This window comes from Tamandua tetradactyla, chromosome 11 (genome assembly GCF_023851605.1).
Source record: "Tamandua tetradactyla isolate mTamTet1 chromosome 11, mTamTet1.pri, whole genome shotgun sequence".
In the NCBI taxonomy this organism is placed as follows: Eukaryota; Metazoa; Chordata; class Mammalia; order Pilosa; family Myrmecophagidae; genus Tamandua; species Tamandua tetradactyla.
Window position 1 is genome coordinate 64,772,309 of NC_135337.1, and position 16,804 is coordinate 64,789,112.

General features: G+C 37.9%; 1 protein-coding gene and 1 pseudogene across 2 annotated transcripts in view; both read right to left on the reverse strand.

Annotated features, from left to right (window-relative positions):
* Positions 1-16,804, reverse strand: part of AGPAT4 (1-acylglycerol-3-phosphate O-acyltransferase 4) — a 151,214-nt gene that overhangs the window by 90,614 nt on the left and 43,796 nt on the right. For both annotated transcript variants that reach the window (XM_077120794.1, XM_077120795.1), the window contains exon 2: positions 13,134-13,398. In XM_077120794.1, coding sequence (XP_076976909.1) covers positions 13,134-13,311 — 178 coding nt within the window. In that variant the 5' untranslated portion in view covers positions 13,312-13,398. The remainder of the gene's footprint in view (positions 1-13,133; positions 13,399-16,804) is intronic.
* LOC143650234 (dolichol phosphate-mannose biosynthesis regulatory protein pseudogene) lies at positions 857-13,094 on the reverse strand (annotated as a pseudogene).

Sequence of the window (16,804 nt, forward strand, 5' to 3'; positions counted from 1 at the left end):
CAAGAAATACAGAAGTGAGCTCTGCAGCTGAAAAGAAGATGGGAGAGAGAAGCTTGGAGGAGAGTGCAGAAAGGAAGATTATCAATAAGGGTAACTAAAAGTGTAGAAAAAGAGACAAAAACAAGATATGATATATAAAAGCCAAAGCATACAATGGTTGAAGTAAGTACTGCCTTTATAGTAATAACATTGAATGCCAATGGATTAAAACCCCCAATCAAAAGGCAATGATTGGCAGAGTGGATAATAAAATATGATCCATTTATAAAATCCATCTATATACTGTCTACAAAAGACCCACTTTAGACCCAGGTATACTCACTTTTTCCAGTGAAAAAGATATTCCACATAAATAATAAACAAACAAAAAAAGCTGGAGAAACTATACTAATTTTGGACACATTAGACTTTAAATTTAAAAATGCTATATGGCCAAGGAAGGGCATTGTATATGAACAAAGGGGCAATCAACCAAGAAGAAATAACAGTCATAAGTATTTATGCACCTAATCAGGGTGCCCCAAAATACAAGTGCAAACAGTTGCAAGACAGAAGGGAGATATAGATGTCTCTACAATAATAGTTGGGGACTATGATATACCATTCTCATTGACGCATAGAACATCTAGACAGAGGATTGATAAGGAAACAAAAAACTTGAATAATATGATAAATGAACTAGATTTAATAGACATATACAGAAAATTTCAACCAAAAACAGCAAGATATACATATTTATCAAGTGCTCACAGATCATTCTCCAGGATAGATTGCATATTGGGTCACAAAACAGTTCTCAATAAATATAAGATTGAAATTATACAAAGCAGTTCTCTGACCATAATGGAATGAATCTGGAAACCAATAATGGGTGGAGAACAGGAAAATTTACAAATATATGGAGGTTAAATAGTACACTCTTAAACAATCAGTAGGCCAAAGAAGAAATTGCAAGAGAAATCAGTAAATGTCCTGAGAAAAACAAAAACAAGAACACAAAAACTTATGGGATGTAGGGAAGGCAGTGCTGAGAGGGAAATTTATCTCTCAGCAAGTGTCTATATTAAAAAAAGAAGAATGAGTTAAAATCAGAGATTTACCTCCACATTTGGAAGAACTAGAGAAAGAGCAGCAAAGTAATCCCAAGGTAAGCAGAAGGAAGAAATAGCAAAGATGAGAGCAGAAATAAATGACATAGAAAACAACAGCATCATCAACAACGACAAAACAGAAAATCTACATAACCAAAAATTAGTTCTTTGAGAAAATCCATAAAATGGACAAACCCTTAGCTAAAAAATAAAAGAAAGAAAATGCAAATACATAAAATCAGAAATGAGAGACAGACATTACTACTGATCCCACAGAAATAAAATAGATCACAAGAGAACACTATGAACAACTGTCTGTGAACAAATTACTCAACTTAGATGAAATGGACAATTTCCTAGAAACATACAACAACCTATATTGAATCTAGATGAAAAATAAGACCTCAACAAACCAATCATAAGTAAAGAGATTGAGTCCATCATCAAAATCTTCCAATCAGTAAAAGCCCAGGACCAGATGGCTTCACAGTGAATTCTACCAATCATTCTGAGAATTAATAGCAATCCTGCCCAAACGCCTCCAAAAAACTGAAGAGGAGGGAACACCCTTATCTCATTTTATGAAGCCAACATCACCCTAATTCCAAAGCCAATAACAATACTACAAGAAAAGAAAATTATAGCCCCACCTCTCCAATGAATATAGATGCAAAAATCCTCAACAAAATTCTTGCAAATTGAATCCAAAAGCATGTTAAAAGAATTATACACCATGAACAAGTGGTTTTTATCCCAGGAATGCAAGGGTGGTTCAATACAGAAAAATCAACTAATGTAATATACCACATTAACAAATCAAATGGGAAAAACCACATACTCATTTTGTTTGAGGCAGTAAAGGCATTTGACAAAATCCAGCATCCTTTCCTGATAATAACACTTTGAAATATAGAAATAGAAGGAAGCCTCCTTAACATGATAAAGTGCATATATGAAAAATCCACAATTAACATTGTAAACAATGGCAAAAGAATGAAAACTTTCCCTCTAAGATTTGGAACAACACAGGAATGCCCGTTGTTGCCACCGTTATCTGACATTGTGTTGGAAGTTCTAGCCAGAGTAAATAGCAAGAAATAAAAGCACTGAAATTGGAAAGGAAGAAGTAAAACTTTCATTATTTGCAGGTGACATGCTCTTATATAGAGAAAATCCCCAAAAATCTACCACAAAACTACTAGAGCTAACAAATGAGTTCAACAAAGTGGTAGGGTACAAGACCAAGTGTTAGGTCCCCCACCCTATCCTGTGTTAACAGGGTCATAAAAAATAATAAGAACATGAAGATTCATAATTGAGGGACCTGTATCCTTGCCCTAAGGAGGGGACAAAACATCCTAACCAAATCCTCAATCCAGTACATCAAAAATATTTAATACGTTATACCATGAAAACTGACATCTGTCTCAAGGATACATGGAACGAGTGTTACTAACTGGCTTCTCTTTTCATGCTTGTCCTGGTTTGTCAGAGCTCCTATGACAAACACCATAGAAAGGGTTGGCTTAAAGAACAAGCATTTATGGTCTCCTGGTTTGGAAGGCTGAAAGTCCAACATCAAGGCTTCAATAGACCATCCTTTCTCCCCGTAGTCTGTGGCATTCTAGTAGGGTTTGCCATAATCCTTGGGGTTCCTGCATCTCTGCCTCCATCAGACGGTCTCCTCCTGCGGTTCCCTCTGACTTCTGGCCTCTGTGTCTCCTGGCCTCTCCCTAACTGCATCCTCTCTCATTTTAAGACCTCCAGTCATCCAGATTAAGACCTACGCCGACCAATTTGGCCACAACTTAACTAATAATAACATGTTATAACATGTTACAAAGGTGATCAATTTGGCCACACCTTAGCTAATCATAACGTGTTACACCCTTAGGAATGTGAATAAAGATGAAGAACGTGTTTTTTGTTGGAGCACATGATTCAATCTACTACAATGCCAAGTACCTTCAGTCAAACCCACAATAAAACAGCAAATAATCTTCAGGTTGGGGTGTGGTGCGATGGGGTAGATGGGGACAATGAAAACAGAAATAAACATCTTTCTTTCCAAGAGCAAAAAAAAAAAAAACTCCTTTCTTAGAAAAATACTGGAAACTCGGTCCATTCTACCCATCCCTTTTATCCAAGTGTAATCCAGTTTTCTGAAGTTACTTATCCAAGTTATTGATGCCCATAACGGGAAGGAAGATGAAGACACTCTTGTCCACCAGCCTCACATCTTCATCCTAATTTTGATGTGCTTTCAACAGTGTATAAAGCACTTTCGTATGTAACATCCTGTTCCGTTTCTACAACCAGGCACTGAGTGTGATCCTGGTATATGCTGAAATCAGGGAGTTTGTCGGTTGCCCAGGGGAACACAGTCTGTAAGGAGGAAGGCAGAAGGTTTTTGTTGTATCCTAACACTCCCAATTCTGAGCTCCCTCCTCACCACCAGAAGGCCTTGCCCAAGAGAGGAAAGACATGGGAGCCGTGCATCAGACAACTGTTTAGAAACATGAGCATTAAGGTCCAGAAACAAAGGGGAAGGCTCAAACTCAAAGAAAGATGGGCAGCAGTGCTGAGCTTGGAACAAAGTCACAGGGGACTTTTCATTCACCACTACTTTCCAGAATATTAGAGTCATCTACATTTTTTTTTTTTTTTTGGTAACCCTGTCATTAATAGATTCTACTAATTTTTGTAAGATTTTTTTTTTTTTTTTTTGCATGGGCAAGTACCAGGAATCAAACCCGCTTCTCTGGCATGGCAAGCGAGAACTCTGCCTGCTGAGCCACTGTGGCCCACCCTTTGTAAGACTTTTAAACCCCATAATGTTAGGAAGGAAAAAAAAGCCAATCTTGGCCACCTTTCTATAGAGATTAAAAGGCACATCCTGTATACTATAATAGAAATAATATATAGCCTTATCTAGCAGAAGCTGGCTCCATTCTTCTTCTCCATCTGCCCACAAATCTAGGAAAAAATAAAACAACCCCCCATAACCCAACCAGCTGGACTAAATGTTCTTTCAACTTATTTCATGAGGATGGTCCTTGCTATTAGACTAAAATTCTCTGCTCTGGGTGTCGTGCTGACACCCTACAGTCTCTGCTGCGTTTTGTCTATATTTGTCATTCACATCACTGTGGCCACTGGCGTGGGAGTTTCAATGCTTCAGGGTTGGTGTCTGCTTGGATTTACTTGGCACAACACCAAGCTCTTAACAAATAGTTAATGAAAAGAGGATGATCATATATCTCTATTAATAAAAAGTGAAAAGGGTGGCAGAGAGAAGTCAAGTCCTAGGAAGCAATTTATTCTGTTTTCTTAGAAAATCAGCTTCAAATGATGAATATTGATTTTCTAAGCCTTAGAGTGACTCATATGCCAGAAGATACAATTAAGTGTCATGAAAACTGTTTTTAACTTTACTTACAGGGAAGGGTAAGCGAGTTAGACAAAACAACTTGCATAGTTATCTCTTATTCCCAGCTGTTGACTAGATGACAAATTGTAGTCCATGGAAGATAAAATGGTTCAGCAAAGCTTCCTTTTTTAGAAAGGAGTTTTATTGAGCTACAGTCATACACACAATCCACACAAAGTGTACAATCTATGGCTTTTGGTATAATCACAGAGTTGTGCATTCTTCACCAAAATGTCTCTATAGATGTATTTATACTGACATTTTATATAAATGGAATCATACAGTATGTAGTACTTTTTTCATTTAGCATAATTTTTAATTAGAGAAGTTGTAGGTATAAAATACAACATTCCCTTATACCCGCCTCTCCTCTTGTTGACGCTTTGCATTAAAGTGGTACCTTGGTTACAACTGATGAAAGAATATTGAATAGTATTATTAACCACAGTCCATAGATTACATGGGGTGTATTTCTCTCCCATACCATCCTATTATTCGCACCTTGTGATAGTGGCAAACATTTGTTATAATTCATGAAACAACATTCTTATACACGTACTAGTAACCCCAGTCCCTCATCCACAATAGGGTTCACTGTGTTACATACCCCCATGCTTTCATTCTAGTGATATACACAACCCAAAACTACCCTTTTCAATCATACTGACATATATAGTTCAGTGCTGCTCAGGGGCGGCCATCACCTCTATTTCCAATTCTTCATCGTCATCTAAATAGACATACTGTACAAATTCAGCATCAGCTCCCCATTCTCTGCCCCAATCTATCCCCTGGTACCCTATGTACTTTATTCCATCTCTGTGAGTTTGCCAATTATAATCAGTTCATATCAGTGACATCATACAACATGTGTCTTTTGGGGCCTGGCTTATCTCACCCAGCATAACATACTCAGGGTTCATCCATGTTGTCATATGCATCAAGACTTCATTTTTTTTTTTACAGCTGAATACTACAGTGTATATATGGACCACATTTTGTTGGTTCATTCATCAGTTGATGGATATTTAGGTTGCTTCCACGTTTTGCCAATTGTAAATAATGCCACTATGAGCATCTGTTCGAATCCCTGCTTTCAGTTCTTTTGGTTATATACCAACTAGTGAGGTCATATGGCAATTCTATACTTAGTTTCCTGAGGAACTGCCAAAATGTCTTCCACAGAGGCTGCACCATTTCGCATTCCCACAAGCAATGAACGACTGTTCCTATTTCTCCACGTTCTCTTCAGTACTTGTAATTATTTGTTTTTTAATTCATAGCCATTCTAGAGGTGTGAAATGATGTTTCATTGTGGTTTTGATTTGCATTTCCCTTACAGTTAGTGATGTTGAGCATCTTTTCATGTGCCATTTAGCAATTTGTATATCCTTTTTGGAGAAATATCTATTCAAGTATTTCCCCCATTTTTAAATTGAATCGTTTGTCTTTATATTGTTGAATTGTTAAGATTTTCTTATTTATTCTGGATATTAAGCTCTTATCAGACATTTTCTCCAATTGCATAGGTTGACCCTTCACTTTTATGACAAACTCCTTTGACGTACAGTAACTTTTTATTTTGATGAGGTCCATTTAACTATCTTTTGTTGCTTGTGCTTAGGGTGTAAAATCTTAGAAACCATTGCTTAATATAAGATCCTGAAAATGCTTTCCTATATTTTCTCCTAGGAGTTTTCTCAACCTGGCCTTTATATTTAGGTCTTTGATCCATTTGAGCTCATGTGTATATATGGTGTGAGATCAAGATCCTCTTTCCTTGGTTTGCATATGAATAGCCAGTTCTCCCAGTACCATTTGTTGAAGAGACTGTTCTTTCCCAATTGTGGGAACTTGGCAGCCTTGTCAAAAATCAATTGGCTGCAGATCTGAGGGTCTATTTCTGAATTCTCAATTTGATTCTCTTGGTTGATATATTTATTCTTATGTCCAGTACACCAGGGTGTTAACCATTGTAGCTTTGTAATGTGATTTAAAGTCAGAAAGTGTGAGTCTTCCAACTTCTTTCTGATTTTTCAAGATGTTTATGCATAATCAGGGCTCTTTACCTTCCCAAATAAATTTGATAATTGGTTCTTCCATTTCTTCAATGTAGGCTGTGGGAATTTTGATTGGGATCATGTTGACTCTGTAAATCATTTTGGGTAGAATTTACATCATAATGATATTTAGTCTTCCAATCCATGGGCATGCATAGTCCTTGAATTTTTTTAGGTCTTGTTTGATTTCTTTCAGCATTGTTTTATAGTTTCCTGTGTATAAGTCCTTTCATCATTGGTTAAGTTTATTCCTAGATATTTGATGCTTTCAGTTGCATCAAATTTTCTATTTCTATACATATCAAAATAGAAAGAAATTTTGACCAAATTTTCTATTTTTTTCTATATATATCAAAATATTTTATTGTAAATGGAATGTTTTTATTTCTTCCATAGCTTGCTCATTATCAGTATATAGAAATATTACTGATTTTTGCATGTTGATCTTGTATTCTGTCACTTTTATGAATTCATTTATTAGCTCTAGTAACTTTTGATTCATTTTGGACAGACTTTCTAAATATAGGATCATGCCACCTGCAAATAGAGTAAGTTTTATTTCTTCCCTTCCAATTTGAATGCCTTATTTCTTTTTCTTGCCTATTCATTCTGGTTAGAATTTCCTGTACTATGTCTAAATACAGTAGCAATGGTGGGCATTTTTGTATTGTTCCTGTCTTTTGGTCTTCCACCATTGTGTACAATGTTAGCTGTGGGTTTTCTTATATGCCCTTTCTCAGATTGAGGAAGTTTCCTTCTATTTCTATTTTTCTAAGTGTTTGTATCAAGAAAGGATGCTGAATTTTATAAAATGCCTTTTCTGTGTCAATTGAGATAATCATGGTATTTTCCTTTCATTTTGTTGATGTGATGTATTACATTAATTGATTTTCTTATGTTGAACCACCCTTGCATACCTGGGATAAAATCCACTTAATCATGGTGTATAATTCTTTAGATGTGCTATTGAATTTAATTTGCAAGTATTTTGTTGATGATTTTTGCTTCTATACTCATTAGAAAAATTGATCTTTAATTTTCCTTTCTTACAATATCCTCCAGGTGTGAGTTAGGTTTTTTAATTTTAGCTGTTTCTTCTTTTTAAATATAAGCACTTAAGGCTATGAATTTCCCTCTCAGCCCAGCCTCCACTGCATCCGATATGTTTTGATAGTTGTGTTCTTGTTTTCATTCATCTCAAGATATTTACTGATTTCCCTTGTAATTTATTCTTTGATCTACTAATTATTTAGGAGAGTTTTATTTAACTTCCATAAATCTCTGAATTTTCCAGTTCGCTATCTGTTATTGATTTCCAGCTTCATTCCATAATAGTCAAAGATGCTCTGCATGATTTCAATCTTTTAAAATTTATTGAGACTTGTTTTGTGACCCAACATTAACTGTCTTTTGTTGTTATGAAACAGTCAAGTGTAGGAATTATAGACAGAGAAAGTAAATAGTTACCTAACACCATTTGCGATACTAGAAATCATCCTGGAAAGGGATGGAGTAAGGTTTCCTAATTTGAACTACTCATTAAAATGCGGTATCAATGAGAGAAGCCTAAAAGGGTAACACCCCTCTACTTCTAACCTCTCTCTCTTCCCAGGAGCCAAGACTGCTCGTCTTTAGAGAGAAATCTTCCCTTTTCTCTTCACATTCGTGTAACATGGCTCTGCTTCTGTTCAGTCAAAGCCCATGGACGCTTTCCTTCAGGAAAGGAGGAACAGAGAATTGCCAAATGCACGTGACTGGATATGCTCCAAAACTTTCAGTAAAATTCAACTGCCTACCTGTCTGTGCTGGTTTAAAGCTTTATGTACCTCAGAAAAGCTATGTCCCTTTTCCTGATCCAATCTTATGGAGGCAGCCCTGTTTTTTAAAATCTTGATTGAACATTGTAGGTTGGAAACTTTGGATTCCATGGAGACATGACACCCAGCTGTGGGTGTAACCTTTGATTAGATTACCTCCATGGAGATGTGACACACCCAATGGCGGGTGTGGCCTTCGATTAGATGGAGTGTGACTCTGCCCATTCAAGTGGGTCTTGATTAGTTTACAGAAGTCCTTTAAAAGGGGAAACATTTTGGATTTGCTTCAGAGCTGACAGAGATGCACACATTTGGAGATGCTTCGAGTGCTGACAAAAAAAGCAGACACTTAGCAGATGTCACCATGTGCTTCCCCACGAGATGCTAAGCAAGCCAGAACCCAGGGTTGTGTCCTAGAGGAGCTAAGCAAAGGCCCACTAATGCTTAGAGAGGAAACCAATATCATTAGAAGCTGGAAGCAATAGAACTGGGAATCACCAAGTCCCTTCTCAGTGAAAGACACTGGCCTTTCTTGAGTCAAGGTATCTTTCTCTGGATGCCTTAATTTGGACATTTTTATGGTCTAAGAACTATAAACTTGTAACTTAATAAGTTCCCTTTTCTTTTTACGATTTATGTTTATTACTAAATTCTCAAAACAGACCAGATCTGGGGCCAGGGGGCAGGGAAGAGAAAATAGACTGTCAGCCTGGGGGCCAAGTGTGACCACCCTAATGCACCATTACCTTAATGGCTATAATCTGGAGGATCAGTCCTTTCAATTGGATTTCCAGATCTAGAAGTCCTTGTAGGGTCTGGGGCTGTGTCAAACTTGGGGAAAACTGCCTTCACGGAGGAGGTGAGTATGATGGGACAGACAGTATGTTGCCTCACAGCCTGCTAAGTCCAACATTCAGCATATGAAAGGAAAGAAACTGAGACAAGAGGGTAGAACTCAGAAGAAAAAGTGACTTAGAATCTAAAGATGAGGTGGGAAGTACCAGCATCTTTCTGGTCTTGGACCAGAAGGGGGTAAGAAGGAGACTTCCAGGTACCCCTCCCTTCTGGCTTCTGGACGGGTAAGTGGGGAAGAGGGGGACTGTGGTCAGGAGTGAGTTGTGAACTGCTCCATCCAATGGGATGTTTGCAGGGCAGCCAGGCTTGAGAGGCTTCAGTATCTGGATCAGTTCTGTTGGGTCCCATCCTTTGTCCTTGCCATGAAGGGGAGGAAGGGAAGGGGCAGGCAGCCTCCTCCCCTCTGGGCCTTCACTGAGCCTTCTCGGATACCTTCTGATTCTTGAGCATCATGTAAGTGATGGACACTCCCACAGACAGGAGCAGTAGGAGGCCTGTGACCAGCGGGATGGTGACAGCATAGTCTTGGGAAATACTTGTGGATGACATGCGAGATGTCAATGAATGGCATGAGAATCACCCAGATGGTGTAGCAGGTGAAGATGACCAGACTAATGGTGACGCAGCCGAGTCCTACCACCTGGTCTGTACCCGTGGCCATTTCCCTGCCACTCTGCTGCTTAATAAATTCACTTTTTAAAAGCTGTTTCATTTCTCATATATTGCATTCTGGCAGCATTTAGCAAACGAAACCACCGTTCCTGCACCCTATATGGCTGAAATGTTACTTTCTTGAATTATTAATTCTTGAGTTTCATTTGGAATTTGTGTTGAGTCATTTAATTAATTTATGACAGATAAGAAACAACCATGCTCTCTGAAGTTGTTATCCATCTTAATTTCCACCACAGACCAGTAGGCTAAAGCCCTCTCAGAAGAATAACCACCTGATTCTATCAGAACCTTCTTATGACTCGGCCGTCTACCAGAGCAAAATGTAGTCCGCTTGGGAATCTTGTTTCTTATTTCTTATCTCCAAATAAGAATCTAATTCTTAACCATCAATGTGAAATTTGGGTGGTGGCTATGACAGTGCAAACATGCATGAGTTCAAACTGCAAACCGACAGAGTGGGTTTTAGAATCTCCACAGGTTTATGCAAATCATAAAATGCAGACTTAAAAGTGTAATCAACATTGTTCTGCTAAATTGGCAATTTGTTTAAAGAGAAACCTATTAAGTGTAAAAAGACATTTAAAATTATAAGATAAAATCTCTGTCAACTGTCTCCCTTCCCTCAATTATACAAATTATTCTTTCTACAAACAGTTGCAATCTGTTGACACCATGGGGCCATCATATACCATCTCTATCCTGCTCTGATGAGTTTTTCCTTTTTCTATACCACTGTAGAAGCACAAATCCTAGGAGATCCATGTTAAAATGAAATAAATGACAAGGAAATGGACACTATGCATGTCTTAGTTTACCAAGTCTCCCAAGACAAGCACCACTGGTTGCTTACACAACAGGAATTTCTTGTCTCCTAGTTTTAGAATCTGAAAGTTCAAAATCAAGGCATTGGCAGGACATACTTTGTCAAAATCTGTGGCTTCTGGTGGTGGCTTGCTGGCAATCAAGCTCTGCTTCCATCCCATCTCCCTTGGTCTCTTTCTGGGGCTGATACTCCTCCTACTCACAGATCGGATTTCCTCTGCTTGTAGGGACTCTAAGTCATATGGATTAAGGCCCACCTGGTTCAGTTTGGCCTCATCTTAGTAGGATCTTCGAAGACTCCATTTACAAATGAGCTCATAACCTCCAGGACTGGGGTTAGACTTGAGCTCACCTTTGCAGGAGACATGATCCAACTACTAGCAACACACTGTTGGATCAAGCTGCCCCAACAGGCCACAGACACATGGATTCAAAGTGTTTCTTTGCAATTATAACTAGTGTGTATCGTAAGGACATTTTCAAGACATATTTACGTGAAACACCTAATACAAGACACATTAGGTCTAGTGTTAGAACAATATCAGAAATAAGATCAGACATATTTTCCAGTTGTGATGTGTTGAAATAAATCATGAATAATAAAAATTTCACTATCTTTTTCCCTCAAGTTAGTATTTCGAAGTTTAAAAAATAAGAACTGATTAGATCAGTAATTAGTCATTTGAACAATTGAGCACTGCTTGTATTGTTTTGATTCAAATTCAAATTTGATTGCTTCATTTAAAGATTTCCAGAAAGCTAACAGTGATTTTTGGCATAATCTAAGGTAGTGGAGATTTTGAAATCACGGAACTTGAAAGAGCTCATATTTTGAAACATATCCATACCCATATGTATCCTCAGTAACGATCCATGGTATAGGATCATTTTTTTGAGAATAGGTATAGGCCTAAAGTTAATTAACAACAAATCACTACTCTACTTTCCAATATCCTAAAATTCGCCTTTTCATTTTAATTTTTGGAACTCAGGCCAGCCAAATGAGTCAGTGTAAAATTGCCTAGCATGACTAAATACACAGACAAACACAAATGAATGCATATGATGAAATGTGAAAAAGGTTGATGGATTGTATTAGTGTCAATTTCCTGGTTGGGACATTATGCTAGAGTATTATAAGATGTTACTATGGGAAGGAACTAGTTGAAGGATATATGGGATTACTCTGTATTATTTCTTACAACTGCATGTAAATTTAAAATTATTTCAAAATAAAAAGAAAAAAGGCAAGGAAAAGAAAATAGAATATTGCTATTTAGTGTTAAAAATATAGACATGTATTATGTATCTATACATATACACTGACTCACATGAAAACATGTATGTACAAAGGAGCTGTATATATTTTATATAATTTCTGTAAGGAAAATTAAGACATTGTTAACAATAACATTTCTGGGGAGGAGAGCCAAAAAAATGGGTAGAATGCCTGTTTATTTTTCACTGTATCCCCTTCTATGCCTGATGAATTTTGTTTTGCATTACTCATTCAAAAGGTAGTTTAAAAAGTAAGGACACTAGAGTAACTTTCCAGAAACCTACAACCTCCACATGGGTCCTTGGTCCAGATAGGTCCTGAAATCCAGCCCAGCCTCTCCAGAACATCAGATCGTTCCATCTCCCTACCCCATATTAGTGACAGACCCTTTCAATATCAAAAATTTAGAACTGCCATAGCCCAAACACCCCTAAAGAGAGGTATGGAAAGATCAAAGGTGATGGAGGAGTTATACATGAAAGACAGGACTTAACAAATGAATATGAATGCTGAATCATTAAATTGATATCTCTTTTAGTCTCCAATATTTTGGAGCAGCTAGAAGTAAAAACCTAAAATTGTGAAATTATAACCTATGTCAAAGTCTGAAATACGTTCTACAACTAATTGTGGTGCTGTGCTTGGAAATTTATAGCTTTGTATATATGCTTTTTTTTGTATACATGTTATTTTTTCACAAAAAAAGAAGGAAAAAAAGTTGATTGTGATGATAAAAAAGTATTGAAGCCCTCTAGCCTCCTATATTTTGGAGCAGCTAGAAGGAAAAATATGAGTGGATGGTATGGTACCCAAAACAAACTCCGGGACCTGTCCTGTAACCACTTGTGGAAGAGTGCTTTGAAAACTATTGCTTTTTTATTTCTTGGCTTTGTATATATGTTACATTATACACAAAAAAAAAGTTAAAAAAAAAAAAGTAAGGACAAAATAAAGATATTTCAAATATAAACCAAACAAAGAAGGTACAAAACAAGAAATAGCCGGGCATATAATGGAAGTCTAGTGAATATATAACAAATTATGATTTCAATATTGACATCAGCAATGAACATGAAAATGCAGAATCATAAGTAAGTATCTTACGGCTCGAGATGCAGTAAGAGAGTCTGCAGTTGATCTTCCTGAAGAGTTGCTTGTTAATCGGCCAGAGAATAAGAGTGAGGAGCTGAATGGTGTTTAGTATTAGCCCCGAGGCAATAAATACATAACAAAAGACGAGGTGGCACAGGAACTGAGACTTCAGCAATCCAATGAGGTCCATGGTGTGGAGATGCTTTTCAGTGATAAATAACTAACAGCAGCAGAATATTTCCAGAGGTAAAAAAAGGTCCAGGACTCAGGAAAGCGTCTAAAACACAAACCAATGTTAAATGTTAGAAAAAAAACAGGTGCTGTTATAATCAGAAAAAAGTGCTCTTAAAAAAAAAAAAAATATATATATATATTCTCTATATATGTAAAGTATATACATATATACTTCCACTCGTGAAGTTATACAGAGAAGGTAGGGTTCAACAAACAAATATGACTGCTGAATCATTAAACTGATATTTCTTTTAGTCTCCAGTATCTAGTAGCAGCTAGAAGCAAAACCCTAAAATTGTGAAATGGTAACCCATGTCAAACCCTGAAATCTGTTCTACAACTAATTGTTGCACCATGCTTTGAAATTTATTGCTTTTTTGTATGTCCTGTAACTACTTGTGGAAGAGTGTGGAAAATATGTCATTTTTCACAAAATAAAGAAAAAAGTCATGATAAAAAATATATATATTCCTTCTAGCCTCCAATGTTCTGGAAAAGCCAGAAGGGAAAAATCTGAGGTGATGGTATGGTAGCCCATGACAAACTCTGGGATCAGTCCTTTAAGTACTTGTTGAAGAGTGCTTTGAAAATTATTGCTTTTTTCCTTCTTTGCTTTGTATATATGTTATGTTATACAATAAAAAGTTTAACAATATATATATAGTTATATATATATCCACCTGAGATTAAACACTTTGAACATCAGTTGATTTACTTTTGTTCATCAAACCTTTACATGACGCTTATACCCTTTACAAATAATAATCTCTTTAATTCTCATAATGCACAGTAAGCTAGGCACAATTTTACTGTTACGAGTCAGGCAACTTGGCCAAGGTGCTACAGCCTCTGCAGCTAAGACGTGGCCGAGGAGGCTCCAAGGGTCCAGTCCTGTCCCTTTTGCTCTGCTTTCGTGGCTCCCCAGTGACCACATCAGAGCACAAGCTTCTGGGCCTTGGCTCATGCTGTAACCTCTGCCTTCTTCCCTTCCCTCCTCTTGTCCTCGGCACCCAGCCCTCAGCTTAAACTTCAGTTTTGCTGGCAAGGCTGCCCTGAACTCAAACTGCCCTGGGCTCTAATTGAGGATACACTGTGGTGGCCTCAGAGTCCCAGGGCACCCGCAGCTGCACAGCGCTCAGCAAACTGCTATTGCTTGTTTAGGTTTCGCCTTCCTCTCCTGCCAGCCTCCCCAGGGTGGGGACCATGATGACGGCGAACCTCATCCCTGCCTGCCTAGCACCTAGAACCATCACGGAGCCATTGCAGAGCTGCTGTGGCTTAATGAGTATTTGTGGGATGATTTAATGCAAGCAAGAGCTGAATATGAGGATACCAGGAAACACAATGACCAACTGTGAGGGCAAAGAGAACCCATCCCCTGCCACACACACACACACACACACACACACACACACACAGTTCTAAAATCACAAGAAACTCAAAGTATCCACGACACCACACTCAGTCCTGTATCAGTCTCTGTTCTTAAAATGGAATAATGAAATGATTCTTTGCTCGGCAAGTGAAGGCTCTGAGGAAAGGACAAAGGCAGGAGGTTCTAATATCCTGATGAAAATGAAAACTAGGGGAGGATGACCCACAGCAGACTAGCTTCCCTGGCAGCCCAATATCTTTGTAGACTGCCCCATGTGAACTCTTACCGTAGGACAAACTTTTTTAATAGCTGAAAGACCCTAGACTTTGTTACAATCTTTATTCAGGACACCAAAAAAAAAAATCTGTCATCATTTCACGTACATTATCTTGCTTAAAGCCTCACATGAAGCCCCAAGTTGAATGTTATTATTACCCCATTTTTCAGAACAAGAAACAGAGGCAACTCACAGGGTGGGTGGTTGCCATCATCGATAACCGATCTCATGCTTGACCCTTAACTTCCAGCTTATTCTCCTGCACCTCCCTGGGGGTTTCGTCCCCTGGGGTGTGAGGTGGGGGGTTCTCTTGAAACTAGATCTCTCATTCGCAGAGCTTAACAACAAGCAGCAGGAATTTACCAAAGGGGCAAAAACAGTGCAGCCTTCTGTGCAGTTCATGAGCACTCATCCCTCACTTCAGCGTTGCCCAGGTCTCTCTCTAAGCAGTAGGCAGCAAGCTGGCAGCTCCTTTCTTGATGCACTTGACTTTTAGAAGCCAGATAAAGAGGAGCAATTTACATTGTCTGACAAATTGGCTACAGCCCTGATTGGCTGTTGAATATTCATGCAGTTTATTCATTATCCCTTGATTATCCATTAAAAGCTTCAAGACAATCTAGCCAAAGGAAATTTGATTTTTCACTGGGTTTGGAGGGCTAGTGTTTGTAAAGTACTTTGACACATCCTTTGCTCTGCCAATTTAATACTAAATAAAAGGAAGTCAACTCACATTGTATCTCAGGGGATTAAGTGTTGCCTTCCACAGTTTCCAGTTCATTATTAGGGCATTGGGAAGAAAAGTCAAGATTTGTTTTCTTTGTAAAATTCCAGGGATCACTATGACCTCTAGTAAAACCCTCATTATCACTGCACAAACCAGGGGTCTAAAACAAGGCTGATGGTATTTAAAGGGGTGGGGTGGGGTGGAGGTGATCACAGACAGACAAACCTTGGTTTGTTTGGTTCTTGAGTTTTTCACATCTACAATACTTTCTCGAGTCCTCTTCCCTAGTCTAGTTTGATGGTTAAGAGTTGGGAGTCCACCTGCTTGGGTTGCAGCCCAACTGTTAAAGACACTGGCCTTTTTACTGGTTAGAATCTTAGGGTACATTAACTTTTGTGAATCTCTCTCTATATATAAAAATGACGATCGATTCCAAACAAAATTTCAAGGGGGCCTTATTTTTTTCTTTTCTTTCTTCCTTTCTATTTTGTGTGTGTGTGTGTGTGTGTGTGTGTAATCAAAGCTAATTCTCAAATTTATTTGGAAGAACAAAAATTCTAGAACAGCCAAGAAATTGCCCAAAGAAGAACATGGCGGGAAGTACTATGAGTTTGTTAAATAATTTAACCGACATTAATTCTGGGGCTGATTATTAAGACAGAGAGAGACCAAGCTAAATTATTTAGGGGGCTGTCTCTCTATTAGGTGAGTAATAGTGTATTGCATGTCTTACTTTTATTCCAGCTGGAAATTGAGGGGTAGCTAGCCTTCTCTCAGTTAAGGAGAGTTTCCTAATGTAGTAATTAGCCAATTTAGGCTGTAGGAGGAAAGACGGTTTAAAAATCTAACCAGTGATGGAAAAAAAAAGGGAAAACACATTACAATGCTTCATTATTTCCCCTTTCAACTTTGTAAGAACCTCGAATGTTCTGAAGAGAACCTTTCCAGTAAACCCACTTTAGTAGTTTATAAGGAAATGACAGATAATGGTATGCTATTGTTCAGGATATCAGAGAAGTAATTTATGGGCTTTATACATCAATAACTAACTATAACTCTGTTTCTCTGCC